The sequence below is a fragment of the Anomaloglossus baeobatrachus genome, chromosome 3 (assembly GCF_048569485.1).
Source record: "Anomaloglossus baeobatrachus isolate aAnoBae1 chromosome 3, aAnoBae1.hap1, whole genome shotgun sequence".
Taxonomy (NCBI): domain Eukaryota; kingdom Metazoa; phylum Chordata; class Amphibia; order Anura; family Aromobatidae; genus Anomaloglossus; species Anomaloglossus baeobatrachus.
In genome coordinates this window covers 72,355,175-72,378,020 of record NC_134355.1, presented here as the reverse complement: position 1 = coordinate 72,378,020, position 22,846 = coordinate 72,355,175, and the positions used below count along the sequence as shown (strand labels likewise).

General features: G+C 42.4%; 1 protein-coding gene across 1 annotated transcript in view; it reads right to left on the bottom strand.

Moving 5' to 3' along the window:
• Positions 1–22,846, bottom strand: part of LGALSL (galectin like) — a 52,659-nt gene that overhangs the window by 8,721 nt on the left and 21,092 nt on the right. Inside the window, exons 3-4 of the mRNA XM_075339257.1 lie at positions 8,613–8,701; positions 4,117–4,294 (exon numbers count right to left, since the gene is read on the bottom strand). Of these exons, the coding sequence (XP_075195372.1) occupies positions 4,117–4,294; positions 8,613–8,701 (267 nt within the window). The remainder of the gene's footprint in view (positions 1–4,116; positions 4,295–8,612; positions 8,702–22,846) is intronic.

The following is a 22,846-nucleotide window of genomic DNA, read 5'->3' as shown; positions in this document are numbered from 1 at the left end:
AGCTCACCAGTGACCATGTAGCGACGTTCCAGCGATCCCTGCCAGGTCGGATCGCTTGTGCGTTGCAACGTGCAACGGGACCCTTACTGTCACTTTTGTTACAAAAACGTACATCATTCTGATCAGCTCCTCCTGCTCTGTAACGTCCTGCCTGCAGATCAGATATCTTTTTCCATGACAGCTTCCTTTAATTTCTTATAAATCTTATGATATTCTGTAATAAGGAAAGCTTTGCTAATTACAGCAGCCCGCACAGGTAGATTCACTCAGCTGCTCTGTAACAGAAGTGAGACTGAGCCTCCGGCAATTAAATTGTCTGAAGAAGCTATTTGCATCTGTGATATTCCGCCTATTTATAAATGGTGGGAAGTAATTCACTGGAATAATGCATTTATCTTGGAAAGAGCTAAGTGACAAAACAATCCTCACAAGTATTCCAGGGACACTTATCAATTAAAGAGAATCTGTCCAGTTTTTTCCATCTAATCAGAGCGCAGCATAACGTTGGGGCGGAGACCCCGATTCCAGAGATGTCACTTTGTTGTTTTGATAACATCACTGTTAGTCAGCAGTAGATTATCATTAGAGGACTACTTGACGTGCTGCAGGTAGTCCAGCATATCCATGAGCTCCGTATAACGGCTAGACCTGCAGCAGAGAAAACAGTGATTTTATCAAAATGACAGCAAACAGCTCAGTAAGCAACAAATCGCTGGAATCAGGCTCTCTTTCTCTACATTATGCTGCTCTCAGATGGGGGAGCAAAAAAAACCTGGTGACAGATTTCCTTTAACATTGAACTTAAAGTTTGGGGTTTTTTTTCCCTCTCCTTTCACATTTATGGCTCAATTAGTCAGAACGATTTTTGGGCAGTAGGGTTACTTTGCACCGATTAATTTTTATCTAACAGGTAAGCTTTTATTTGTGCACCTATTAGCTAAATTAGGTTACTTGTGTTAATAGTGCATTTTTGACGCAACGTCCTTTGTCTATGTTATGTCATGTTTTAAATAAAGCAGCTTTGTTTTTGATACTTCCTAGTATTTGGCTTTGATAAAACTTTATTATTATTATTAATAATAATAATAATATATTCAAACTCAATATAATATATTCATATTCAACTGTAAGATACTGTGCAGTTTGCATAGCAAAAATATACAGCATCAGAAACTCACCAAAAACTCAGCGTGGGAACTTAACCTTAAAGAGCACCAATCAACTAAATACAAGTCAAGACGAAAAGACCCCCCCCCCTTCCTTCCGGTGAAATAAGTCTTTTTTCACTGGAAAGTCAGTGCTGGTTCTTTTCGTCTTGTCTTCATTATGCTGAGCTGCACCAGCTGACCCCTGCATCCATGGACACATCACTGGGTGAGCTCTCGATCCCTCCCTAATTTAAATACAAGTCACTTGAGGCTCTTTAACCCCTTAAATGGAATATGTCAGCAAAACTCCACAGCCCAAATTATTTATATGCAAAGATAGATCTTTGAAAGACAAATCCAGCAATATCTCTACATGGCCAGTCCGTTTTTGTGTTACTGAGAAATCAGCATTAGAATTTATATGTAAATGAGGAAAAAGGACTATGGTAGATCTGAAGGCTGCGTCACTCCAGCTCTATTGCTCACCCAGTGTTGCCACAGCCTCTGTGCTGTGTAACTTCAAGCAAAGAAGTCATCAGTCAAGCAGGAGGCGGCAATGCCAGCCGGGAAATAGAGCTTAAGTGACAATGTAATGGAAAGCGGTTGAGAAAAAATCTGAGCACTGTGAAATTTACCCAAAAAAATGCAATTCTGATTTTTTGTTTCCATCGTGATTGGTAAAAATTAAATAATAATCTCCAGGTCAGTATCATTACAGCAATACCAAACTTGTCCAGTTTTTTTAATTACCTTAGTGTCAAAAAATAAAAATAAAATCAGAAATCTGTAAGAAAAATAAAAAGTGTGTTTGTTTGTTGCCACTTTCTGAGACCCGTAACTTTTCTATTTCTCTGATGGAGCTGTGTGAGTTTTAGCTTTTTGAGACCTAAGCAGATGTTTTTATTTACACAAATAAATGGGAAACTTTACAATAATTATTTCTGGCATTTAACATATGGTTTAATAATGTTTCCCCAACCTCCTTCCCTATTACTCACTTACCTTATTCTTCCCCTGGTTTCTCCCCTAATAAAATATTCCTACCCCTCTCATCCCTCCCATCTTTTCCTTTTCCCTCATATAAAAAAAATTATAAGCATTTATACTATATGAGTTATATGTATTGAAAGTTTGAAGCCAATTCATAATTCATGAATATTGTTAAATATACCTTCTTCATGTAATAAAACATTATTGAAAACATATATATATATATATGTATATATTTTTTTTTTTAAAAAAAAACGTCTTTATTTTTTAAGTGGGAGGGAAGAGGGGTGATTTAAAGTTTCATATAGATTTTTTAAACATTTTTTTTTCTTTATTTCTACTTTATTTTTTAGTCCCCCTACAATTGCTTGATCACATATACTATATAATGCAATGTTACAGTATTGCAGTATGTGTAGAAGATGCTGTTCCCTTATGAAGCTCATCCTGTGGCTGAGCTTTACTGGAGGACCATTTGGGGACCTTCAGCAGACTCCCGGGTGCCATGGCAAGCAATTGGTTTCCTACAATCATGTCAGATATTGACAGTGGAATTAAAATGATTAAACTGCAGTGATCGGAGCATGTAACACAACCGGCATGATGTGGGTCAGGCTCAGCTCCTGAGCCAGTTTCATACTATCTTATGAAAATGTATATCATCATAGGTTAAAATGGAGTTAACTGGTTGGGTTGACGAAAAACTATATGGGGAAGATCGTTCATTAAGTGTTCTGTTTAACTGTACCAGTTTTAGGCTATGTGCGCACGTTGCCTTATAATAATAATAATAATAATCTTTATTTCTATAGCACCAAAATATTCTGCAGCGCTTTACAATTCTTTTGTGATCACAAATATGCAGTGTTTTTGGCTGCTAAAAAACGCACCCGCAGTAAAATACGCATAAAAAAAACGCATGCCTTTTTGCGCGTCTTACCCTGTTTTTTTTGCCGCGTTTTTTCCAATTCATTGCATGCGTGAAAACCGCTTGCAAAAACGCAGAAATAAGGCTAGGGCCCCACTTTGCGTTTTTGCAGCGTTTTGAGCAGCAGCGTTTTATGGCCAAATGGCTTGCGTTTTGTTTTTCCATGTTATCCCATGGAAATTGTGCAATTTCTGACCCCACTTTGCGTTTTAAAACGCTGCGTTTAATTTGCATATTTTGTGGCAAAAACCATGCATTCAAAGAAGCAATTGTTTTTGCCATTTTGGGTGCGTTTTGCTAACATTGAAGTCTATGAGAAATGGCAAAAATCAAGATTCTAGCAAATTTTTACCTGCTTTTCCAGTGCAGAAAACATGCGTTTTGGACTTCAAAATATTGATTTCATATGTCCCTTTACATACACACAGTCCGACAATTAAAAATAAGAATTTTAATAAATTATGGCTATTTTTCCATTAAATATCATATTACCTTACCGCTATAATTTCATTAAATTATTCTATTTTCATTAGTTTTTTACAAAAATATAGATTTGTTTCTTTTTTTCCAATTTTTTCATTGAGTTTGACTATTTAAACTTTATTTAGCAGTGTCATGATGTTCAAAACGCATCTATCAAAACGCAGGTGGAAAAGCAGGTAAAAAGCGCTGAAAACGCATCTAAAACGCGGTAAATACGCATGCGTTTTCAGCGCTAAATTTCTGAAAAAGGCAACTTTGGTCAAATCAATTAAGCACAAAACGTGCGTTTAGAACTGCAAGTAGGAGAACGCAAAGTGGGGCCCTAGCCTAATTGACATGTTGCATTTTTGTGGTCACCACAAAAACACACCTAAAACAAAACTGCACTGTGCACACAGCAAAAATGAAAACTCTTAGACTTTGCTGGGGAAGTAAAGTCATGCAGTGTTAAGACCAAAAACGCACCCGAAAAAACGCACAAAAACGCCGCGAAAAACGTACCGTGCGCACATAGCCTAACAGAACGTAAAAAAACTTGCACCAGTCTTACACTGTGTTATCACTTACCCTGAATGGCTGGTCAGCAATAAATGGAAAATAAGGGATTGCAGATTCCTCTTCTCCCCACTCCCCAGACACACAGGCGTTCCTCAGCAGCTGCTTATCAGTGAATTCTGCTTTCATCTCTATGGCCACATCAGCTAGAGGATCCTCTGAGTCTCCACATGTTAACTGGATGTCAAAACTTAAAAAAAAAGACAAAAAAACCTTTCAGATGTTTGATCAAATGGACATTAAAGGAATATGTCAGTAGGATCAACCCACCAAAGTCATCCATATGGGCATGTAGGTCATAGGAAGCTGAATAAAGTGATACCAATATGTACGATCCAATGTTTTTATTCCAGGGGAATCTGTTTTTTTATATGTAAATGAGCTGTTGGTTCTGATCTCACTGCAAAGCTGTGTGTGATTATGTCACGCTAGGTACATGGAAGTACCACGCGAAAGGCAAAAGGGAAGAGAAACCATGTGTCTACAAAAGGGGAGATGGTGACCCCTAACCAAACCTACTGCTGGTCCCTGGGGTCCCTCACCACCCTAGATAAGTTCGGCACCTATGTGCCGAGCCGGATACCTGACTCTAGTTATCCCTAGTGCTTAACCCTAAATAGGGAACGAGTGGAATAAGCTCTTCGTTAACCCCACTAAACGCTAAAGAAGACATAGGGAGGACACACAGAGGAAAGCGCATGAACTACTTATCCAGAGATGACTCGGGTAGAAGTTCAGCAAAGTTACAGCAACGATACCACAGATGAGTACAAGCCACCTGCTTGCAAACAGAGCTGAATGAACTGAATAATATCAGCAGCACAAGTCCAGGGAAGGTGGGAGTATTTAAGCACAAGGGGAATTCTGATAATCAGCAACTGGACAGAAGGAGCGATCCCCTGGGTCTTAAAGGGGAAGAGATGAAAACCCAGCAGGAAAGCTACCTAGTGCAATGAATACTAACAGCAGGAACAATAGAAAGTCAGGGAACATTTTGCACAGCCAAACGCTGTGACCTTCTATTGCCAGAAACCAAATGACTGTCTGTCACCTGTGACAGATTATAGGAGCAGACTGTCAGTCATTACATGTCTCACACTGGTAACACACCCTTTTATTTAATATAAGCTCTGGAGGTAGAATCTCACAAGATCTATGTCGGGCCCATAGATCTTAACAGCTCATTTACATATAAGAATAACCTGGATTTCTCTGTATTAAGTACTCGGGTCGCAGATACCAAGGTATCACTTTATTCAACTTCCTATGACCTACACGCCCATAAAGACGGCTTAGGAGGGTTGATCCTACTGACATATTCAATTTAAAAAATCTTTCTGGTTCAATAAAACGAATGAGATATTTTCTAGTTCTTAACACTTAACTTTATACTTTAGTAGCAGCTGTTCTCAGTACTTCCGGTCAGCCCTATTCACTTCTGTGAAAGAAAGCAGTAATATCTGGCACAACCGCTACTAAAATGAAGGCTTTGTACCTGGTAAATAATGAAGGTTATGTAATGCTTCCCATTCTAATATCTGATTAGAGGAGTTGTCAAGAGTAAGATCCGCCATGATCAAATATTGAAGAAATGGAAAATTAAATTTTACACTATGCTACATTAATATTCTGAATTTTTCATAGATGAGATGTTTGGTTTATTATTATTAATATCATTTTTCTTGGTGATTACAAAGCAATTTCTATAAAAGTGACAATAATCTTAGGAATGAGCATTATGTACTGCTAGTCTAGTCTGATCATGCACCTCTCCGAGGAGAAGAATAATGATATTTCTACATCTATGACAGGACCTCTTCCCAGGGTTGTACAGCCCATAGGGGACTCTATAGCCCCAATGAAATACTCATAATGCAGAAACACTTTTTTTTTAATTTGGTTTGACATCCCATTAGAAGTAAGAGGAAAATTGTGTTGGATAATGGGAAACTTCCATATCTATCTGAGAATACTGCCTATAATAATACCACTGGTTCTTTACATGATTCTAAAAGTGTTATCCTACATATGTTTAAGATCTGCTCCCTTATATAAACTGTTATGCAGAACTTCTGTCACTTCTATGAGATACCCTCAAAGTATTGCAGTACTGAACCCCGCCTCACGCTTCGCTACTCCCGGGACCTACGATTAGAGACTGTATACTGTGCCTAGCATTCAAGTGAAAAGGACATTTGGAAAAGATGGTCTGAAAGTCACCATTGCTAAACATATTCTTAACTATGCTCACTGGCCGGACGCTCCTTATAATTCCTCCCTTGAATTTACTTTTCAGCTGAATACCAGATGCGGACCGGCAAAACTCAGGTGCTGTATTTTCCTAAACGTAATGGTTTGCCCCAAGTTCTATCTTCAGGAGCGCACCGATCCCCAGCCTCCCGGCTTCCTGCTTCCCAGGGAGTGATGTGCTCCTGATGATTGATGGTTTGGGCAGGCAGAATTGTCACAAGGCGATCCTGAACTCTGCACTCTTCCATTCTGCAAGCAGAGGCAGGATAATAAAGCGCTTCTAAGGCTATGTGCGCACGCTGCGGATTTACTGCGGATTTTACAGTGGATTTGCTCCGGAAAATGTGTCTAACATTTCTGCAATCATTCCCCAGCAAAACCTATGGGTATAAAAAAATGCTGTGCGCACGCTGCGTTTTTTTTTATACCTGGGGATTTACCCGCGGAATTTCCGCTGCGGAATTAATGTGTATGTAATTTCTTTTCTGCAGGTCCCTGTGCTTTTACCATTAATTATTGGTAAAAACCCGCAGGGACCAACCTGCGGAAAAATCGCAGAAATTTCGTGGCAAATCCGCAAAATCCCACTGTAAAACCGCATGCGGAATTTGCGTGTGAATTTCTGCCGCGGGTGCGGGATTCTTGCAGAGATCCGGAATTTACTTAAGAAAATTCCATTTTCTAGTGCGCACATGGCCTGAAGCACAAAGCTTGCTAGGAGACAAGCATTGCTGATAGACTGCAGAAGTGGCTGATAACCTATGCAACGAGCTAAAAAGTATAAAAATTAAAAATCCCTTCAATGTTAAGAACAAGGGGGAAAATATTAAAGGGGTTTTCCCTCAAACAAAGTTAATTTCAAAGTTATTTTTAATCAATAGATCTTAGAATAATTAATAATTTATACAATTGGATGTGTTTAAAAAAAAAAAAAGTTCCTGTGCTGAGATGTTATGACCCTGCTATGTGCTGTGTAATGGCCGTGTCTGACCGTACAGGGACATGGTCTGGTCATACAACAGCTCCAAAAAAGTATACAGACATTACAGCACAGGATCATAGCTGATTCTTTTTGTGATGTGAAGCATTTCCCTGCCTGTTTTTAAAAAATATATAACGAATAATTTGTGATCCTGTGCTGTAATATCTGTATACTTGTATTACTACCTCCCCTGCCCAGGAGCTGTGGTATGATCAGACCTGTACAGTCAGACACGGCCATTACACAGTACACAGCAGGGGCAGATATAACATTATCTCAGCACAGTAACATTTTTTTTATATACATCCAATTCTATATTATTATAAGATCTATTGATTAAAATCAACTATAAAATGAATGTTGTTTGTGGGAAAACCCCTTTAATTTAGAGGTAAATTGTAAAGTTGCTTGTTTTACCAATGTAGGAAAATAAGAGACTCCCTTTAATGTAATTTAAAATGAGATTTACTTTGGATTTGTTTCTCATGGATTCACATCAGCAAATTAAAACATCCCTTTCACCATGTGGTCATGTGTAAGAGAGGGTTTTTTTATTCCTCATTTACACAAATACCAAGGAAATGCTACTTTAGTAACAAGAGGTAGCCACTCCCCTGAGCAATATCATTCTAAAGGGGGCTTTACACGCTGCGACATCGCTAATGCGGAGTCGTTGGGGTCACGGAATTGGTGACGCACATCCGGCCACATTAGCGATGTTGCTGCGTGTGACACCGATGAGCGATTTTGCATCGTTGCAAAAACGTGCAAAATCGCTCATCGTGACATGGGGGTCCATTCTCGATTATCGTTACTGCAGCAGCAACGATGTAGTTCGTCGTTCCTGCGGCAGCACACATCGCTATGTGTGACGCCGCAGGAATGAGGAAGCTCTCCTTACCTGCCTCCCGGCCGCTATGAGGAAGGAAGGAGGTGGGCGGGATGTTACGTCCCGCTCATCTCCGCCCCTCCGCTGCTATTGGGCGGCCGCTCAGTGACGTCGCTGTGACGCCGCATGGACCGCCCCCTTAGAAAGGAGGCGGTTCGACGGTCACAGCGACGTCGCCGGGCAGGTAAGTATGTGTGACGGGTCTGGGCGATGTTGTGCGGCACGGGCAGCGATTTGCCCGTGTCGCGCAACAGATGGGGGCTGGTACCCACGCTAGCGATATCAGGACCGATATCGCAGCGTGTAAAGTAGCCTTTAGTCCTGTTAATCACAATTTAACAATACAACAAGAACAAATCAATAAGACTTCTCACAAAGTGTTCGCACCTCTCTGGGTTCATGCCCACGATTCCCATTATGAGGATCTTCTTCCCTGGTCTCATGCCGCCTTTTATGTGACCGCAGAAAGGAACTGTCTGAAATTATAATGAGCCTGGTTAAACGTGAACACAAACACATACACTATGTACAAAGGCGATAATTCAGGATGCACACAGTTCCTTGGAGGTGTGGATCATTTCCAGAATTTATTGCAGGGATCTAATTTTATGACTGTGTTAATTTCTCCTTATTTGCAATAAATAGTTTACTCAAATAAAATGACATATACAATTAATGGTTATCTCTCTCCGTTCCATATCACGCCTGATAAAGCTCTTAAAAATGCTCAATAGAATGAACATATGCACAGTAATGTCAAAACAACTTACTTTGCATATTATCAGTAGAGACGAGCGGACTTGCAGATAACCGGGACCGGAAGGACCCTGTTATCTTTGTTTTAAAATCTGGTTCCAATCCGGAATCCAGTCCCCATATAAGTCTATGTGTATCAGAAACCGAGGATTAAAAATGTTGGTAGAAGGGATAGAAGGATAGGAATGTGCGCTGTAATTACCGAGGATCTGTCATGGCGGTATGCTGCTGCCAGGTCACCCATTCACTTCTGGAGCAGCTAATTAACCTTCATTGAATATGCACTGCTTTCTCCACCCAATGTGATTGGTTGCAATCAGACAAGTCACCACAGTGTATGGCAGGCAGTGTTTCAGCTGACTGCTTCCAAGCACAGGTGCTATGCGCGTCTATATCATAGGCTGGGGTCACACTGGCGTATGGCATCCGATGTGAGAGCATCCAATGCGATATGCCAATGACCCTGCGAGCGTCAGCAGGGTATCATGTGACTGTGATCCGATCCTGCGATTCGATCACAGCTGCGGAGGAGAGGTAGGGATTAATTTCTCCATCTCCTCCATTGTCAGCCTGTGTGTATATCGCACTGCACTTGGATGTCATCCGAGTGCAGTCCGATGTTTCTCTTGCACCCATAGAATTGTATGGGTGTGAGTGATAGGAGACTCGTAAACAATCGAAGCATGCTGCGATTATTTTCCTCAGTCGGATTAGGGCTTAGGAAAAACTCGCAGAAGTGAGCTGCTGTATGTGTGCTATATGTAGGAATAAAGTGAACTTTTTAAAGTGCCGGATCAATAGAAGTTTACATGTATTGGAACAAGCTCTCTTACAAATGCAAGTCTGCTCGATTATTATTGGCCTGTGTAAAAAGTATCTTACAAAAGGAAACTGAAAAATGCATATATCATACTAAGTTATGTGGGAATGGAAAATACAAAGGAAGGATTTAGGGTATTTGTGCACGCTGCAGAAATTTTCTCCACCAAAAAACACACTTTGTGGCAGAAAAACGCACCAAAAAATGCATGCGTTTTTGATACTTTTTTTTTAGTGAATTCAATGGCTGTAAAGGTTAAAAAACAGCCAACAATTCACATGTTGCTTCTTTTTTCTACACCAAAAACTGCAAGGAAAATAAAAGCAATGTGCGCACAGAATTTCTGAGTTCTCGTAGACTTTGCTGGGATAAAGATAGACATGCAGATTTGGGCAACAAACTGCACGATAAACTGCAACAAAAATGCATTAAAAACTGCACAGGTCCTTATACTTCTCCTGCCTAATGGATTCACTTCTGACTTTGGCTCTAAGGCCATGTGAGCACGTTGTGTCCTGTACCTTGCAGAAATGAACGCATCCTCTGGCAGAATTTGTCATTGTCAAATTTGGTTTTAACAAAGTTAGGGACAAAAGCCCGGGAATATTTATAAACAGTAAGAGTAGGTTATTCCCATTAACAAAATTTTTATTAAAGATATAAAAACACACCATCAGTGTAAAAATAGACCATCAGGTCACAGTGAATTGAAAACAGTAAACACATGAAAGATTTTTAGTCTCTGTGGAACCAGAGGGCTCAAGACTTAACTTGAAGACAGAGATACATTCAGGCAGCGCCACAAATAGAAAATTTTTGAATGCTTGCTGTCCATGAGTGTCCGCATAGATATAAGTCAGTCCTCTCCAAGCGTCCACTTGTTTCTTGTAATATCAAGGAATGGCAATTATTTCATTCAGTTTAGCAGAAGTGAGCCATTAGATTCAAGATTTACAACAGTCTCCACCTCGACGCGTTTCCCCACATAATAAATACGTGGTTCATCAGGAGGCTACAAAACAGATAAGCTCTATCAGCAACAGATTGAAAAAGGTTCACCTAGATTGCACATTCATACATTATATCACAGATAGGCATGTAAGATAACAAAGTAATACAAGACAATAATATAAAAGTACTTGCCCAGGGAGAAAAGGTACTAGATGTGCAGATCCATGGCGCCCATCACAAAAGATCCATGGCTAGTCAGACAATGCTGGAGGAAATTCACTGCCATAGTCCAGAGAGGCGTCATGGAACTGCACATCACTCAGGGATTTAAATAGCCCACAGTCTCCTGATCAGCTGTAGACGATCAAGGCAATCATGCTGATGCCGATATCGCCACATGTGCGCATGCCTAATGTGATGCGCACACCTGAGGAAAACCCAGGAGACTGGTATAATGGAGGCGCCCCCGTCCGCATCGCAACTGCGCCTGCCCAGAATCTTATTGGCAGCATGCATGTGCGGACGGAGGCCCTCACGTGCCAAAAGTAGGTAGATATAAACAAGGGGAGAGCGCATGCCTGAGGATCATGGATATCGTGACGCCCACAGGAGCGCCGCCGTCCACATCACCACCGCGCCTTGCCAATCAAAGGCAGCGTGCACACGTGGACGGAGGCCTCAATATGCCAAACTTAGGTATAAGTAAATAAAGGCACAGCGCATGCGCAAAGAACAAACGGGGTCTGCATATAGATAATAGAATAGTGCAGATCACCGTATATATGCGCAAGCGTAGTTAAAAACTTAGTGCCTCCTCCATAAATACAAGATTAGCATATTAACCCCCATATATAAAGATATACCTATAATTTGCATGCGCAAAAACCAGCGGAGTCTGCATACAGATAATAAAATAATGCAGATCACCGTATAAAGGCGCAAACGCAATTAGAAAGGTGCTTAGTTTCTCCTCCATAAATATAATATTAACCTAGTAACCCCCATTGGTATAGATATACCTATAATTATATTAAATATCGATAATAATAATTAGGGGGTCCCTTTTTAGGGGAATATAGATAAAAAAAAGGCTAGTAGAAGGGACACCACGACAAACAAGACCCTCATTTATAGCAGTATATACCACATAGACGTCCATGATCATAAATAGACGCCATGTTAGATCGAACCCCTAGTAGGCACATAGTTAACAAGGGCATTGAAAGAAACTTAATAAACAGGCTGATAAGATGTTACATCACATACTATCAAAAAATTCCCACAGAGGTACAATCATTCCTAGTCAGACATATCCCCCACAATGTGAGGGTACATCTGTAGCCAGGCTCCCATAACAAGGACTAAAATACATAGATGTTAACCATCAATATGGTCCATTCCTGAAAGGAAAGAAAGTTTGCAAAGTAGAGCAAAAACAGATTTAAACTAAACAAATTTTGACACCGCTTCAAAGCTAAGTGGGAAGGAAGCAGCCAAAGGAGAGCTGTTCATTCAGCCCCCCTGGGGTTAAAGATCCCATTTTGAATATCCAGGCGGATTCCTTCTGCAATAATGTCCTATCAAAATCCCCTCCCCTAGGGTTGGGTTTCACCACCTCCAAAATGGAAAATCGAATTTGGGCCACATCTCCCCCATGTATCATATTAATGTGGCGGGAAATTGAAGTGTCTCGTCCATTCCTAATGTCCGCAAGATGTTCACCTACCCGCCTCCAGAGTTCTCTTAGGGTCTTACCTATATAGTCAAGGGGACAGGTACAGGTAGCCCTATAGACAACTCCGGAGGTTTTGCAATTGCCAAAATCACGTAAAGGGAAAATTTTTCCTGTAGCTGCACTAATCACCCTTTTACATTGTTCCATAGATCCACAGTATTTTCAGTTCCCACAGCGGAACATACCACAGATGCGTCTATCCAACCAAGTCCCCTGTGGTCTAGGTCCCTGGTACATACTATGTACTAACTTGTCACCTATGGTACGACCCCGCCTGTAAGTGATACTTGGAAACTTATTAATATGCTTCACCAGATCAGGGTCAGCCCTCAGAATCTTCCAGTGCTTTTTAATCACTGAAAAGACTCTTTCGGACTGTACATCATAGGTACCAATAATACGTGTGATGTTATGATCATTATCACGTACTCGAGGGGCCATGATATTATGCCTCTTGGTGTTCTTGGCAAAGGCATAGGATTGCTGGATGATCTTTTTAGGGTAGCCACGGTCTAAAAATCGACCAAAAAGGTCCGTGGCCTGTACCTTAAAATCTTCTTCCCTTGAGCAGTTTCTACGTATTCGCAGAAACTGCCCTTTAGGAATACCCCTCTTAAGGGGAATGGGGTGGTGGCTGTCCCATTTCAAAAGGGAATTGGTCGCTGTCCCACAGCGACCAATTCCCTTTTGAAATGGGACAGCCACCACCCCATTCCCCTTAAGAGGGGTATTCCTAAAGGGCAGTTTCTGCGAATACGTAGAAACTGCTCAAGGGAAGAAGATTTTAAGGTACAGGCCACGGACCTTTTTGGTCGATTTTTAGACCGTGGCTACCCTAAAAAGATCATCCAGCAATCCTATGCCTTTGCCAAGAACACCAAGAGGCATAATATCATGGCCCCTCGAGTACGTGATAATGATCATAACATCACACGTATTATTGGTACCTATGATGTACAGTCCGAAAGAGTCTTTTCAGTGATTAAAAAGCACTGGAAGATTCTGAGGGCTGACCCTGATCTGGTGAAGCATATTAATAAGTTTCCAAGTATCACTTACAGGCGGGGTCGTACCATAGGTGACAAGTTAGTACATAGTATGTACCAGGGACCTAGACCACAGGGGACTTGGTTGGATAGACGCATCTGTGGTATGTTCCGCTGTGGGAACTGTAAATACTGTGGATCTATGGAACAATGTAAAAGGGTGATTAGTGCAGCTACAGGAAAAATTTTCCCTTTACGTGATTTTGGCAATTGCAAAACCTCCGGAGTTGTCTATAGGGCTACCTGTACCTGTCCCCTTGACTATATAGGTAAGACCCTAAGAGAACTCTGGAGGCGGGTAGGTGAACATCTTGCGGACATTAGGAATGGACGAGACACTTCAATTTCCCGCCACATTAATATGATACATGGGGGAGATGTGGCCCAAATTCGATTTTCCATTTTGGAGGTGGTGAAACCCAACCCTAGGGGAGGGGATTTTGATAGGACATTATTGCAGAAGGAATCCGCCTGGATATTCAAAATGGGATCTTTAACCCCAGGGGGGCTGAATGAACAGCTCTCCTTTGGCTGCTTCCTTCCCACTTAGCTTTGAAGCGGTGTCAAAATTTGTTTAGTTTAAATCTGTTTTTGCTCTACTTTGCAAACTTTCTTTCCTTTCAGGAATGGACCATATTGATGGTTAACATCTATGTATTTTAGTCCTTGTTATGGGAGCCTGGCTACAGATGTACCCTCACATTGTGGGGGATATGTCTGACTAGGAATGATTGTACCTCTGTGGGAATTTTTTGATAGTATGTGATGTAACATCTTATCAGCCTGTTTATTAAGTTTCTTTCAATGCCCTTGTTAACTATGTGCCTACTAGGGGTTCGATCTAACATGGCGTCTATTTATGATCATGGACGTCTATGTGGTATATACTGCTATAAATGAGGGTCTTGTTTGTCGTGGTGTCCCTTCTACTAGCCTTTTTTTTATCTATATTCCCCTAAAAAGGGACCCCCTAATTATTATTATCGATATTTAATATAATTATAGGTATATCTATACCAATGGGGGTTACTAGGTTAATATTATATTTATGGAGGAGAAACTAAGCACCTTTCTAATTGCGTTTGCGCCTTTATACGGTGATCTGCATTATTTTATTATCTGTATGCAGACTCCGCTGGTTTTTGCGCATGCAAATTATAGGTATATCTTTATATATGGGGGTTAATATGCTAATCTTGTATTTATGGAGGAGGCACTAAGTTTTTAACTACGCTTGCGCATATATACGGTGATCTGCACTATTCTATTATCTATATGCAGACCCCGTTTGTTCTTTGCGCATGCGCTGTGCCTTTATTTACTTATACCTAAGTTTGGCATATTGAGGCCTCCGTCCACGTGTGCACGCTGCCTTTGATTGGCAAGGCGCGGTGGTGATGTGGACGGCGGCGCTCCTGTGGGCGTCACGATATCCATGATCCTCAGGCATGCGCTCTCCCCTTGTTTATATCTACCTACTTTTGGCACGTGAGGGCCTCCGTCCGCACATGCATGCTGCCAATAAGATTCTGGGCAGGCGCAGTTGCGATGCGGACGGGGGCGCCTCCATTATACCAGTCTCCTGGGTTTTCCTCAGGTGTGCGCATCACATTAGGCATGCGCACATGTGGCGATATCGGCATCAGCATGATTGCCTTGATCGTCTACAGCTGATCAGGAGACTGTGGGCTATTTAAATCCCTGAGTGATGTGCAGTTCCATGACGCCTCTCTGGACTATGGCAGTGAATTTCCTCCAGCATTGTCTGACTAGCCGTGGATCTTTTGTGATGGGCGCCATGGATCTGCACATCTAGTACCTTTTCTCCCTGGGCAAGTACTTTTATATTATTGTCTTGTATTACTTTGTTATCTTACATGCCTATCTGTGATATAATGTATGAATGTGCAATCTAGGTGAACCTTTTTCAATCTGTTGCTGATAGAGCTTATCTGTTTTGTAGCCTCCTGATGAACCACGTATTTATTATGTGGGGAAACGCGTCGAGGTGGAGACTGTTGTAAATCTTGAATCTAATGGCTCACTTCTGCTAAACTGAATGAAATAATTGCCATTCCTTGATATTACAAGAAACAAGTGGACGCTTGGAGAGGACTGACTTATATCTATGCGGACACTCATGGACAGCAAGCATTCAAAAATTTTCTATTTGTGGCGCTGCCTGAATGTATCTCTGTCTTCAAGTTAAGTCTTGAGCCCTCTGGTTCCACAGAGACTAAAAATCTTTCATGTGTTTACTGTTTTCAATTCACTGTGACCTGATGGTCTATTTTTACACTGATGGTGTGTTTTTATATCTTTAATAAAAATTTTGTTAATGGGAATAACCTACTCTTACTTTCAAATTTGGTTTTAGCCACAAAAACGCAGGAAATACGCATGCATTTTTTTTAGCTTTTTTTAGCGTTTTTACCACGTTTTTCATGCTTTTTCATTGCTTAAAGTCAGATGTGTTTTTAGTACAAATACACTACTAAATAAAGTTTAAACATTCAAACTCTAGGAAAAAAATTGAAAAAAAAATGTAATGGTTTAAATCATACACAAAATAGCTAATTTTAATAAAAAAATTATTGTGATTTAATATTTATGTATAAAATAACGTTACATTATTGTTTCTCTCTTTTTTTAAAGTAAGGCTGAATGTGAGGGCAAAAGGAAACCTCTTGACCTCATTATAATGTCAAAAACGCACGCTTTGATTTTGTCAAAAAAGCAAGCGTTTTGCATCAAAAAAGCATGTAAAACGCTAGGAATTTGATTTAGGATGCGTTTTGTTAATTCTCATTGACTTCAATGTTAGCAAAACGCTGCCAAAATGGCAAAACAATTGACATGCTGCTTCTTCAACGCAGAGATTTTGACAATTTTTTACAACAAAAACGCAGCGTTTTTTAAGCATTGTGCGAACAAGAAAGCCCTATTTCCCACAGACTTTGCTTGGAAATCAAAACACATGCATTTTGGAAATAAAACGTTGCAGTTCAAAACGCTGCGGAAACGTAAGAAAAAAACGCAACGTGCGCACATAGCCTAAAAATTGCATCGAAAACTGCATGTGTGATTCCAGTTTTACCCACAAAGCATTACAGCAATAATCAGGTCTTGATTTCTTAGAATATAGCCAAGGAAGAAATCCGGAGTCCTGTAAGTACAGCAAAGCCAGAGCACGAGCACAACGAGTGTACTGTACTGCACTAAGAATAAAATGATTATAGGGGCCAATCCGGAATAACCAGAGCATCTTCCGGTTATAATTATAGGTGAACAGCAGGTATAATTATATACATGCACAGTCATTCCTGCATTGGGGATCTGGAACAGAAGTTTTTTCATCTTTTTAAGAGCACATAAATCTAAAAAAGCTAGTACTTGTTTATAGGTTTCATAGAAAACATTACTGTAAGGGTAAGTGCACACGTTCAGTGCTTGCAGTGTTGCCAGGAAAAACACAGTGTAAGGCCCTGTGCGCACGCTGCGGATTTTGTGGCGGATTTGTGGCAGAAAATGTGTCTAACATTGCTGCAGTCATTCCCCAGCAAATCCTATGGGTTTTAAAAAATGTTGTGCGCACACTGCGTTTCTTTTATACCTGCTAAGGCTGGTTTCACACTACGTCTTTTTAACATCCGTTGAAAACGTTATTTTAGCGGAAGTACGGATCCTGCTTTTACAGCAAATAACGTATGCAAACGCATCTGTTATTTTGCAGGATCCTGCACTGGATGTTTAGGGGCGGGCATTGGAGTCATGTGATCGGGAGTGAGGGGAACTAGACTGGGAGCCGGCTTCTGACAGCTGCAGACGCTGGTAACCAAGGTAAACATCGGCCTTGGATACCCGATATTTATCTTGGTTACGAGTGTCTGCAGCTGCTAGGAGCAGGGCTGCCTGCACACGTAACCAACGTAAACATCGGGTAACTAAGATAAGTGGTTACGCGATATTTACCTTGGTTACGAGTGTCCGCAGCTCTCCGGTGGGAGAGAGAGGAAGGGGGAGGAAGGGGGAAAGACAGAGATAGAGAGAGAGAGAGGGTGAGGGAGGGAGGAGGAGAGAGAGACAGATCACGCGAGACTGGTTCTGGGCATGCTCAGTACTTTCTGGGCATGCTCAGTACAAAAGCAGGATCCTGTCTATCAGCACGCCAGCGTTCACCTGCGTTTGCGTGCTGTTTAGTCAGGATCCAGCAATTTGCAGTATTTGGACGCAGCTCAAAAACGCTACAAGTAGCGTTTTTGAAACATGTTAAAAAACTGCAAGTCACTGGATCCTCACTATAACGCACGCAAACGCAGGTGAACGGATGTTAACGCGAGTCCATTGCAAATGCATTGAAATGAAAACGCATTTGCACTGGATCCGTACTTCCGCTAAAATAACGTTTTCAACGGATGTTAAAAAGACGTAGTGTGAAACCAGCCTAATTTACCCGTGGATTTTCCGCTGCGGAATTAAAGAGCATGTCATTTTTCCGCAAGTTTGCTGCGTTTTTTGCCGGTAAATCTGTCGCGGGCGGAGGAGGGGACGCTGCGCTCACCCACTGCTCGGGTCCGGCTGCTGCGGCTGCTCGGTGGTGGGCCGGATCCCGGGGACTCGAGCGGCGTTCCTCGCCTGTGAGTGAAAAGGGGATTGGTTTTGGGGGATTTATTGTCCGTGACGCCACCCACGGTTGTGGTGAGATTGGTGACACCACCGCTGCTCTGGACGGGGATCCCGAGAGCGATGACAGGGAGCAGCTTGGATGTTGGTTCTCCCCTCCGTGGGTAGGGGGGTTGGTTGTCCCGGGGCCCGGTGAGGGGTAGGGATGGATGGCAGGCGGGTTACGGGGCCTGGCGAGGTGCAGGGTCGCGGGGGCAGCGCTGTGCCGCACGGCACAGTGGTACTCACTTAGCCAGTAACGAATACACAGTCTCCGGTAAAACAAACGGCTGGATGGACGGGTCCCACAGACGGCTGCGGTGTTTCTCCTCCCGGCAGGTTGGTGGTGACTGCCTTTCCCTGCACCTGTGTAGTGTGTACGGTTCCAATGGGTTCCCACCGGTAACCCGCTCCCCAGCTTGGATGGGTGCTGAAGGAGCCCCTTTTGCCCGCAGGCTCTGGCCCTGGGAACTTTAGCCTTTGCGGTGACTGTGTTTCCCTTCACGGTTTGAGCTTTCGCCTTCTATCGGGACTTGACTGCTGGGAAACCCAGGAGGTTCCCTTCGCTAACGGATTTGACAAATTCAACGGCGACTCCTAGCCTTGTCGGGGTCCGTAAGCCCTGCTGGATGGTGCTGGCTTCTCTTTGTTCACCGGTCCGGTACGGCCGAGCCACCGCCCGTCCACGGTCCTTACGGCTCACTCCAATCGGCCTCTCCTGCAGGCGGCCACCACCGTCTGCCAACCTTGCTGTACCGTCCGGGCCACACACCCGGACCGCTTTCTGTCTGCTCCACTACCACTTCACTTCCTTTCACTTCAAACTCTCAAACTCAACTCCCAACAACTAACTGCTTTTCCCGCCTCCAGGACTGTGAACTTCTCGGTGGGCGGGACCAACCGCCTGGCCCACCCCCTGGTGTGGACATCAGCCCCTGGAGGAAGGCAACAAGGACTCTGCGTTTGGCTTTGGTGTGCCTAACCGGGGTGTGGGGTGTGTTGGTGTAGCACCTGTGACGACCTGGCCTCTCCAGGGCGCCACAAATCCGCAGCAAACCGCGGTAAAACCACATGCGGATTTCGCTGCGGTTTTGGTGTGTTTTTTTTTTTTACCATGGGGCGGGATTCTTTTAGAGGGTCCGGATTTTCCTTAAGACCCGCAACACACATCCGCTATTCCCTTCATTAGCTGCGTGGAGCTAACAGGAGCGGCGGTGTCTTCTGCAGCTTCGGTCACCTTCATGCAGCAGAGCTGGATGCGACGCTGGACCATCCTGGATTACGCCGGACATGGAGGGCTTTTTGGGCTTATAAAATTGGTGAACAAGGCAATTTGTTAGTGTTTTTTTTTCTAATAAAGGATTGTTCGGGTGAGTGTGTTTATTTACTGTAATTTACAGATTAATTATGGAAGGTATCTCGGGGAGACGCCTGACATGATTAATCTAGCACTTATTGGCAGCTATGGGCTGCCAAAAACTCCTTATTACCCCGAATGCCAATGCACCAGAGCAAATCGGGAAGAGCCGGGTACAGTCCCAGAACTGTCGCATATAATGTATGCGGCAATTCTGGGCGGCTGCTGACTGATATTGTTAGGCTGGGGGGCTCCCCATAACGTGGGGCTCCACATCCTGAGAATACCAGCCTTCAGCCGTATGGCTTTATCTGACTGGTATTAAAATTGGGGGGGACTGTACGCCGTTTTTTTTAATTATTTATTTATTTTACTGCACAGTATAGACACGCCCACCGGCTGCTGTGATTGGGTGCAGTGAGACAGCTGTCACTCAGCGTGGGGGGCGTGTCTGACTGCAACCAATCACAGGCGTCTGTGGGTGGGGAAACAGGGAATACGAGATTGATTAATGAGTGGCCGGCATATTCAAAGTAATTGTTGCCGCGTATTCTCTGCACAGCTGTTCCTCGCCGCGCTGGTGATCGGGGAGCGGTAAGTATGAGAGAGGGCTGCTCACTTCAGTCACTCGGGGGATTAGCGGTCACTGGTGAATCCTTCACAGGTGACCGCTAATCAGTACGCGGCACACAGACAGAGCCGCGGCATGACAATGAAGTCGGGTGAAGTTCAACCGAGTTCATTCCCATCGCGCAACTCTGTCTGCTGTCAGCCGACATGTATCAACAACATTGTGCAACACACAAACGGACATTCCACACGGACATTCCACGTACACATACATGGGCATTTTACACACAAACACGGACATTTTACATGTACACATGGCTCGCATACGCCATCACACGGATGCCATACGTACCGGAGAAACGCCCAAAAAAACGGAACACGGACCCGAAAAACGGACCGTGTCACACGGACGTTTTTTATGCGGAAGTGTGTTTTAGGCCTCAGAAAAAGTCACTTTCTAGTGCACACATAGCCTAAAAGAAGAATGCTTTTGCTACATTTTTGCATGCACTTTTGGTTGCTTGTGAATTCCTGATGTTCAGACCTCTAGTGATGAAACAATTGTATGTATATATCCTGCGTCTTGTACAAGTATTATTGCTGGGATCAATAGATGGGTAATGTATATTTTTATGAACAGCACATAATGTTTAATTTTAGTTTCAGTGATACAACAACAAAAAAAAAAGGTGGCATCGGCTTACTCAGACTTCAATAAGGGTCTTGCACTATATCTTGTAGATTCAGTTCATAGTATATATAACAAACAGATCAACATATCCTATTGCCTGGACTGAGGGCAATTTGCCCCTATGATGCTGTATACGGTTTTATCTTTTTGGTTGTACTGAAAAAAAAGACTGTGCTATTCCTTATAATGGCAGCAAAAAAAATACGGCTTTTCCAGGTTACATGTTTAACTAAAGGAAACATGCAGCGTGAAAAGAGCCAAAGATACCAGGTGTTGCCACCCTCTGTTCCGACAACTTAAGCTGATAAAATAGCTCTCGATTTTATTAGCTAGAAACTATAGATGACGCCCAGCTCAGGAGGACCACTAGCATCTATTGAAAGCCATGCATGTGTGCGGATTTCAAAAGCCAGCACACAAAGCAATGTTATGTTATTTTAATTTAGAGGGACCCAATCATCAGGATTTTCGTATATAACCTAAAGCCAGTGCTATACTGGCACTATCAGGCTGATCCTATACATACCTGTAGTGGTCAGCTCGGATGTTTAGGTTTTGAAATCCAAAAAAGTAAAGTTTATAAAATTAGCTGCTTGTTGAGTGACAGCAGCAAAGGAGCAGATAATATATTCATAGTTATCCCCTCCCCCTGTCAGAATTAGCATAAGTGTTATACAAACGATTCACTTTGTCTCTTGCAGGACCTGTGTGAGGTCATACCCATGATGTACTATTGTGTCCTATGTAAGGAAATGGTTAAACAATTAGTTATTTTCTTATGTCGCTTTCCCATCAATATAGAGCTTCAGCAGACATAGATGAATTTAGGAAGACACACATTCTATCCACAAGTTCAAGTTTAGATACACGACGGCAATGGAGGAGAGAAGCAATTCTGTATCAAATTAAATCAATATTTTTACAATTGCAATAAAGAAAATAATCCCTACAGTCTCTTTATCTGCCATAGGCAACAGCGAAGATTTTTTTTTCTAATGAACCACAACATGTTTTTGAAGTAAATGCAAAGTGTAATTGGTGTCCCCAGCACATCGTTCACGCTGCATTATATATTCTTCAGATCTTTGCATGCTCAGAATTTACTTAGCATCTGGTCCAATCACAAGTCTGAGCCGGTCATTACTCCACACAAATATACAGCGCTGGATGCGTGCTACATACACAGTGTACGGCTCTGTTCACATCATGCCATGTGCGTCATGGATATGTGCTTATTATTAATTATGTTCAAGCATATTTTATAATATATATATATATATATATATATACAGTATATGCAATTTACATAAAGCTGCAGTACTGCGCAAGACATTTGTACTTCACATGTGAATGCACCACTACAAGGGCTATCCCATGAATCATTTATAAGGTTGCCCTAAATGCAACTTTTATCTAATATATAAAGCTGAATGTGTGTGTATGTGTGTGTGTATATATGTGTGTGTGTGTGTGTGTGTGTGTGTGTGTGTGTGTGTGTCCGGGATTGGGATCTGCACCGTCGCAGCTACAGCCACAAAATTTTGCAGACTCACACGTCTGGACCCCGAGAGCGTCATAGGCTATGTTGTGAGGCGAAATTTTAACCCCGCGCGTTCCAATTTACCAATCAATTTTGTCCCTACCTACATAATGGGGAAAAAGTGAAACGAAAAGTGTTGGAGGCAAATTGACAGCTGCCAGATGTGAACAAGGAGGACTTAAAGAATGAGAGCGATGGCGCCAAAGAGTATATACCGTACAGTTGCTAAGGTGGGGCCCCGACATGGGATACTCACCACACTCGGGGATATGAACACACACACAAAATGCGCCACACACTACCACATGCTTGAACACATATACCACCCTCAGCACACATCTCACCGTACATACACCAACCTCGCCACATAATCGCCCTAAACACACACAAGTCTGGTATAATCCTTCAAAAATAAAAATCTGATTAATAAGCAGCCAAACTACAAGAACAACAAATGTACCACATAGGAAATACGGCAGCTGTCAGTCACATG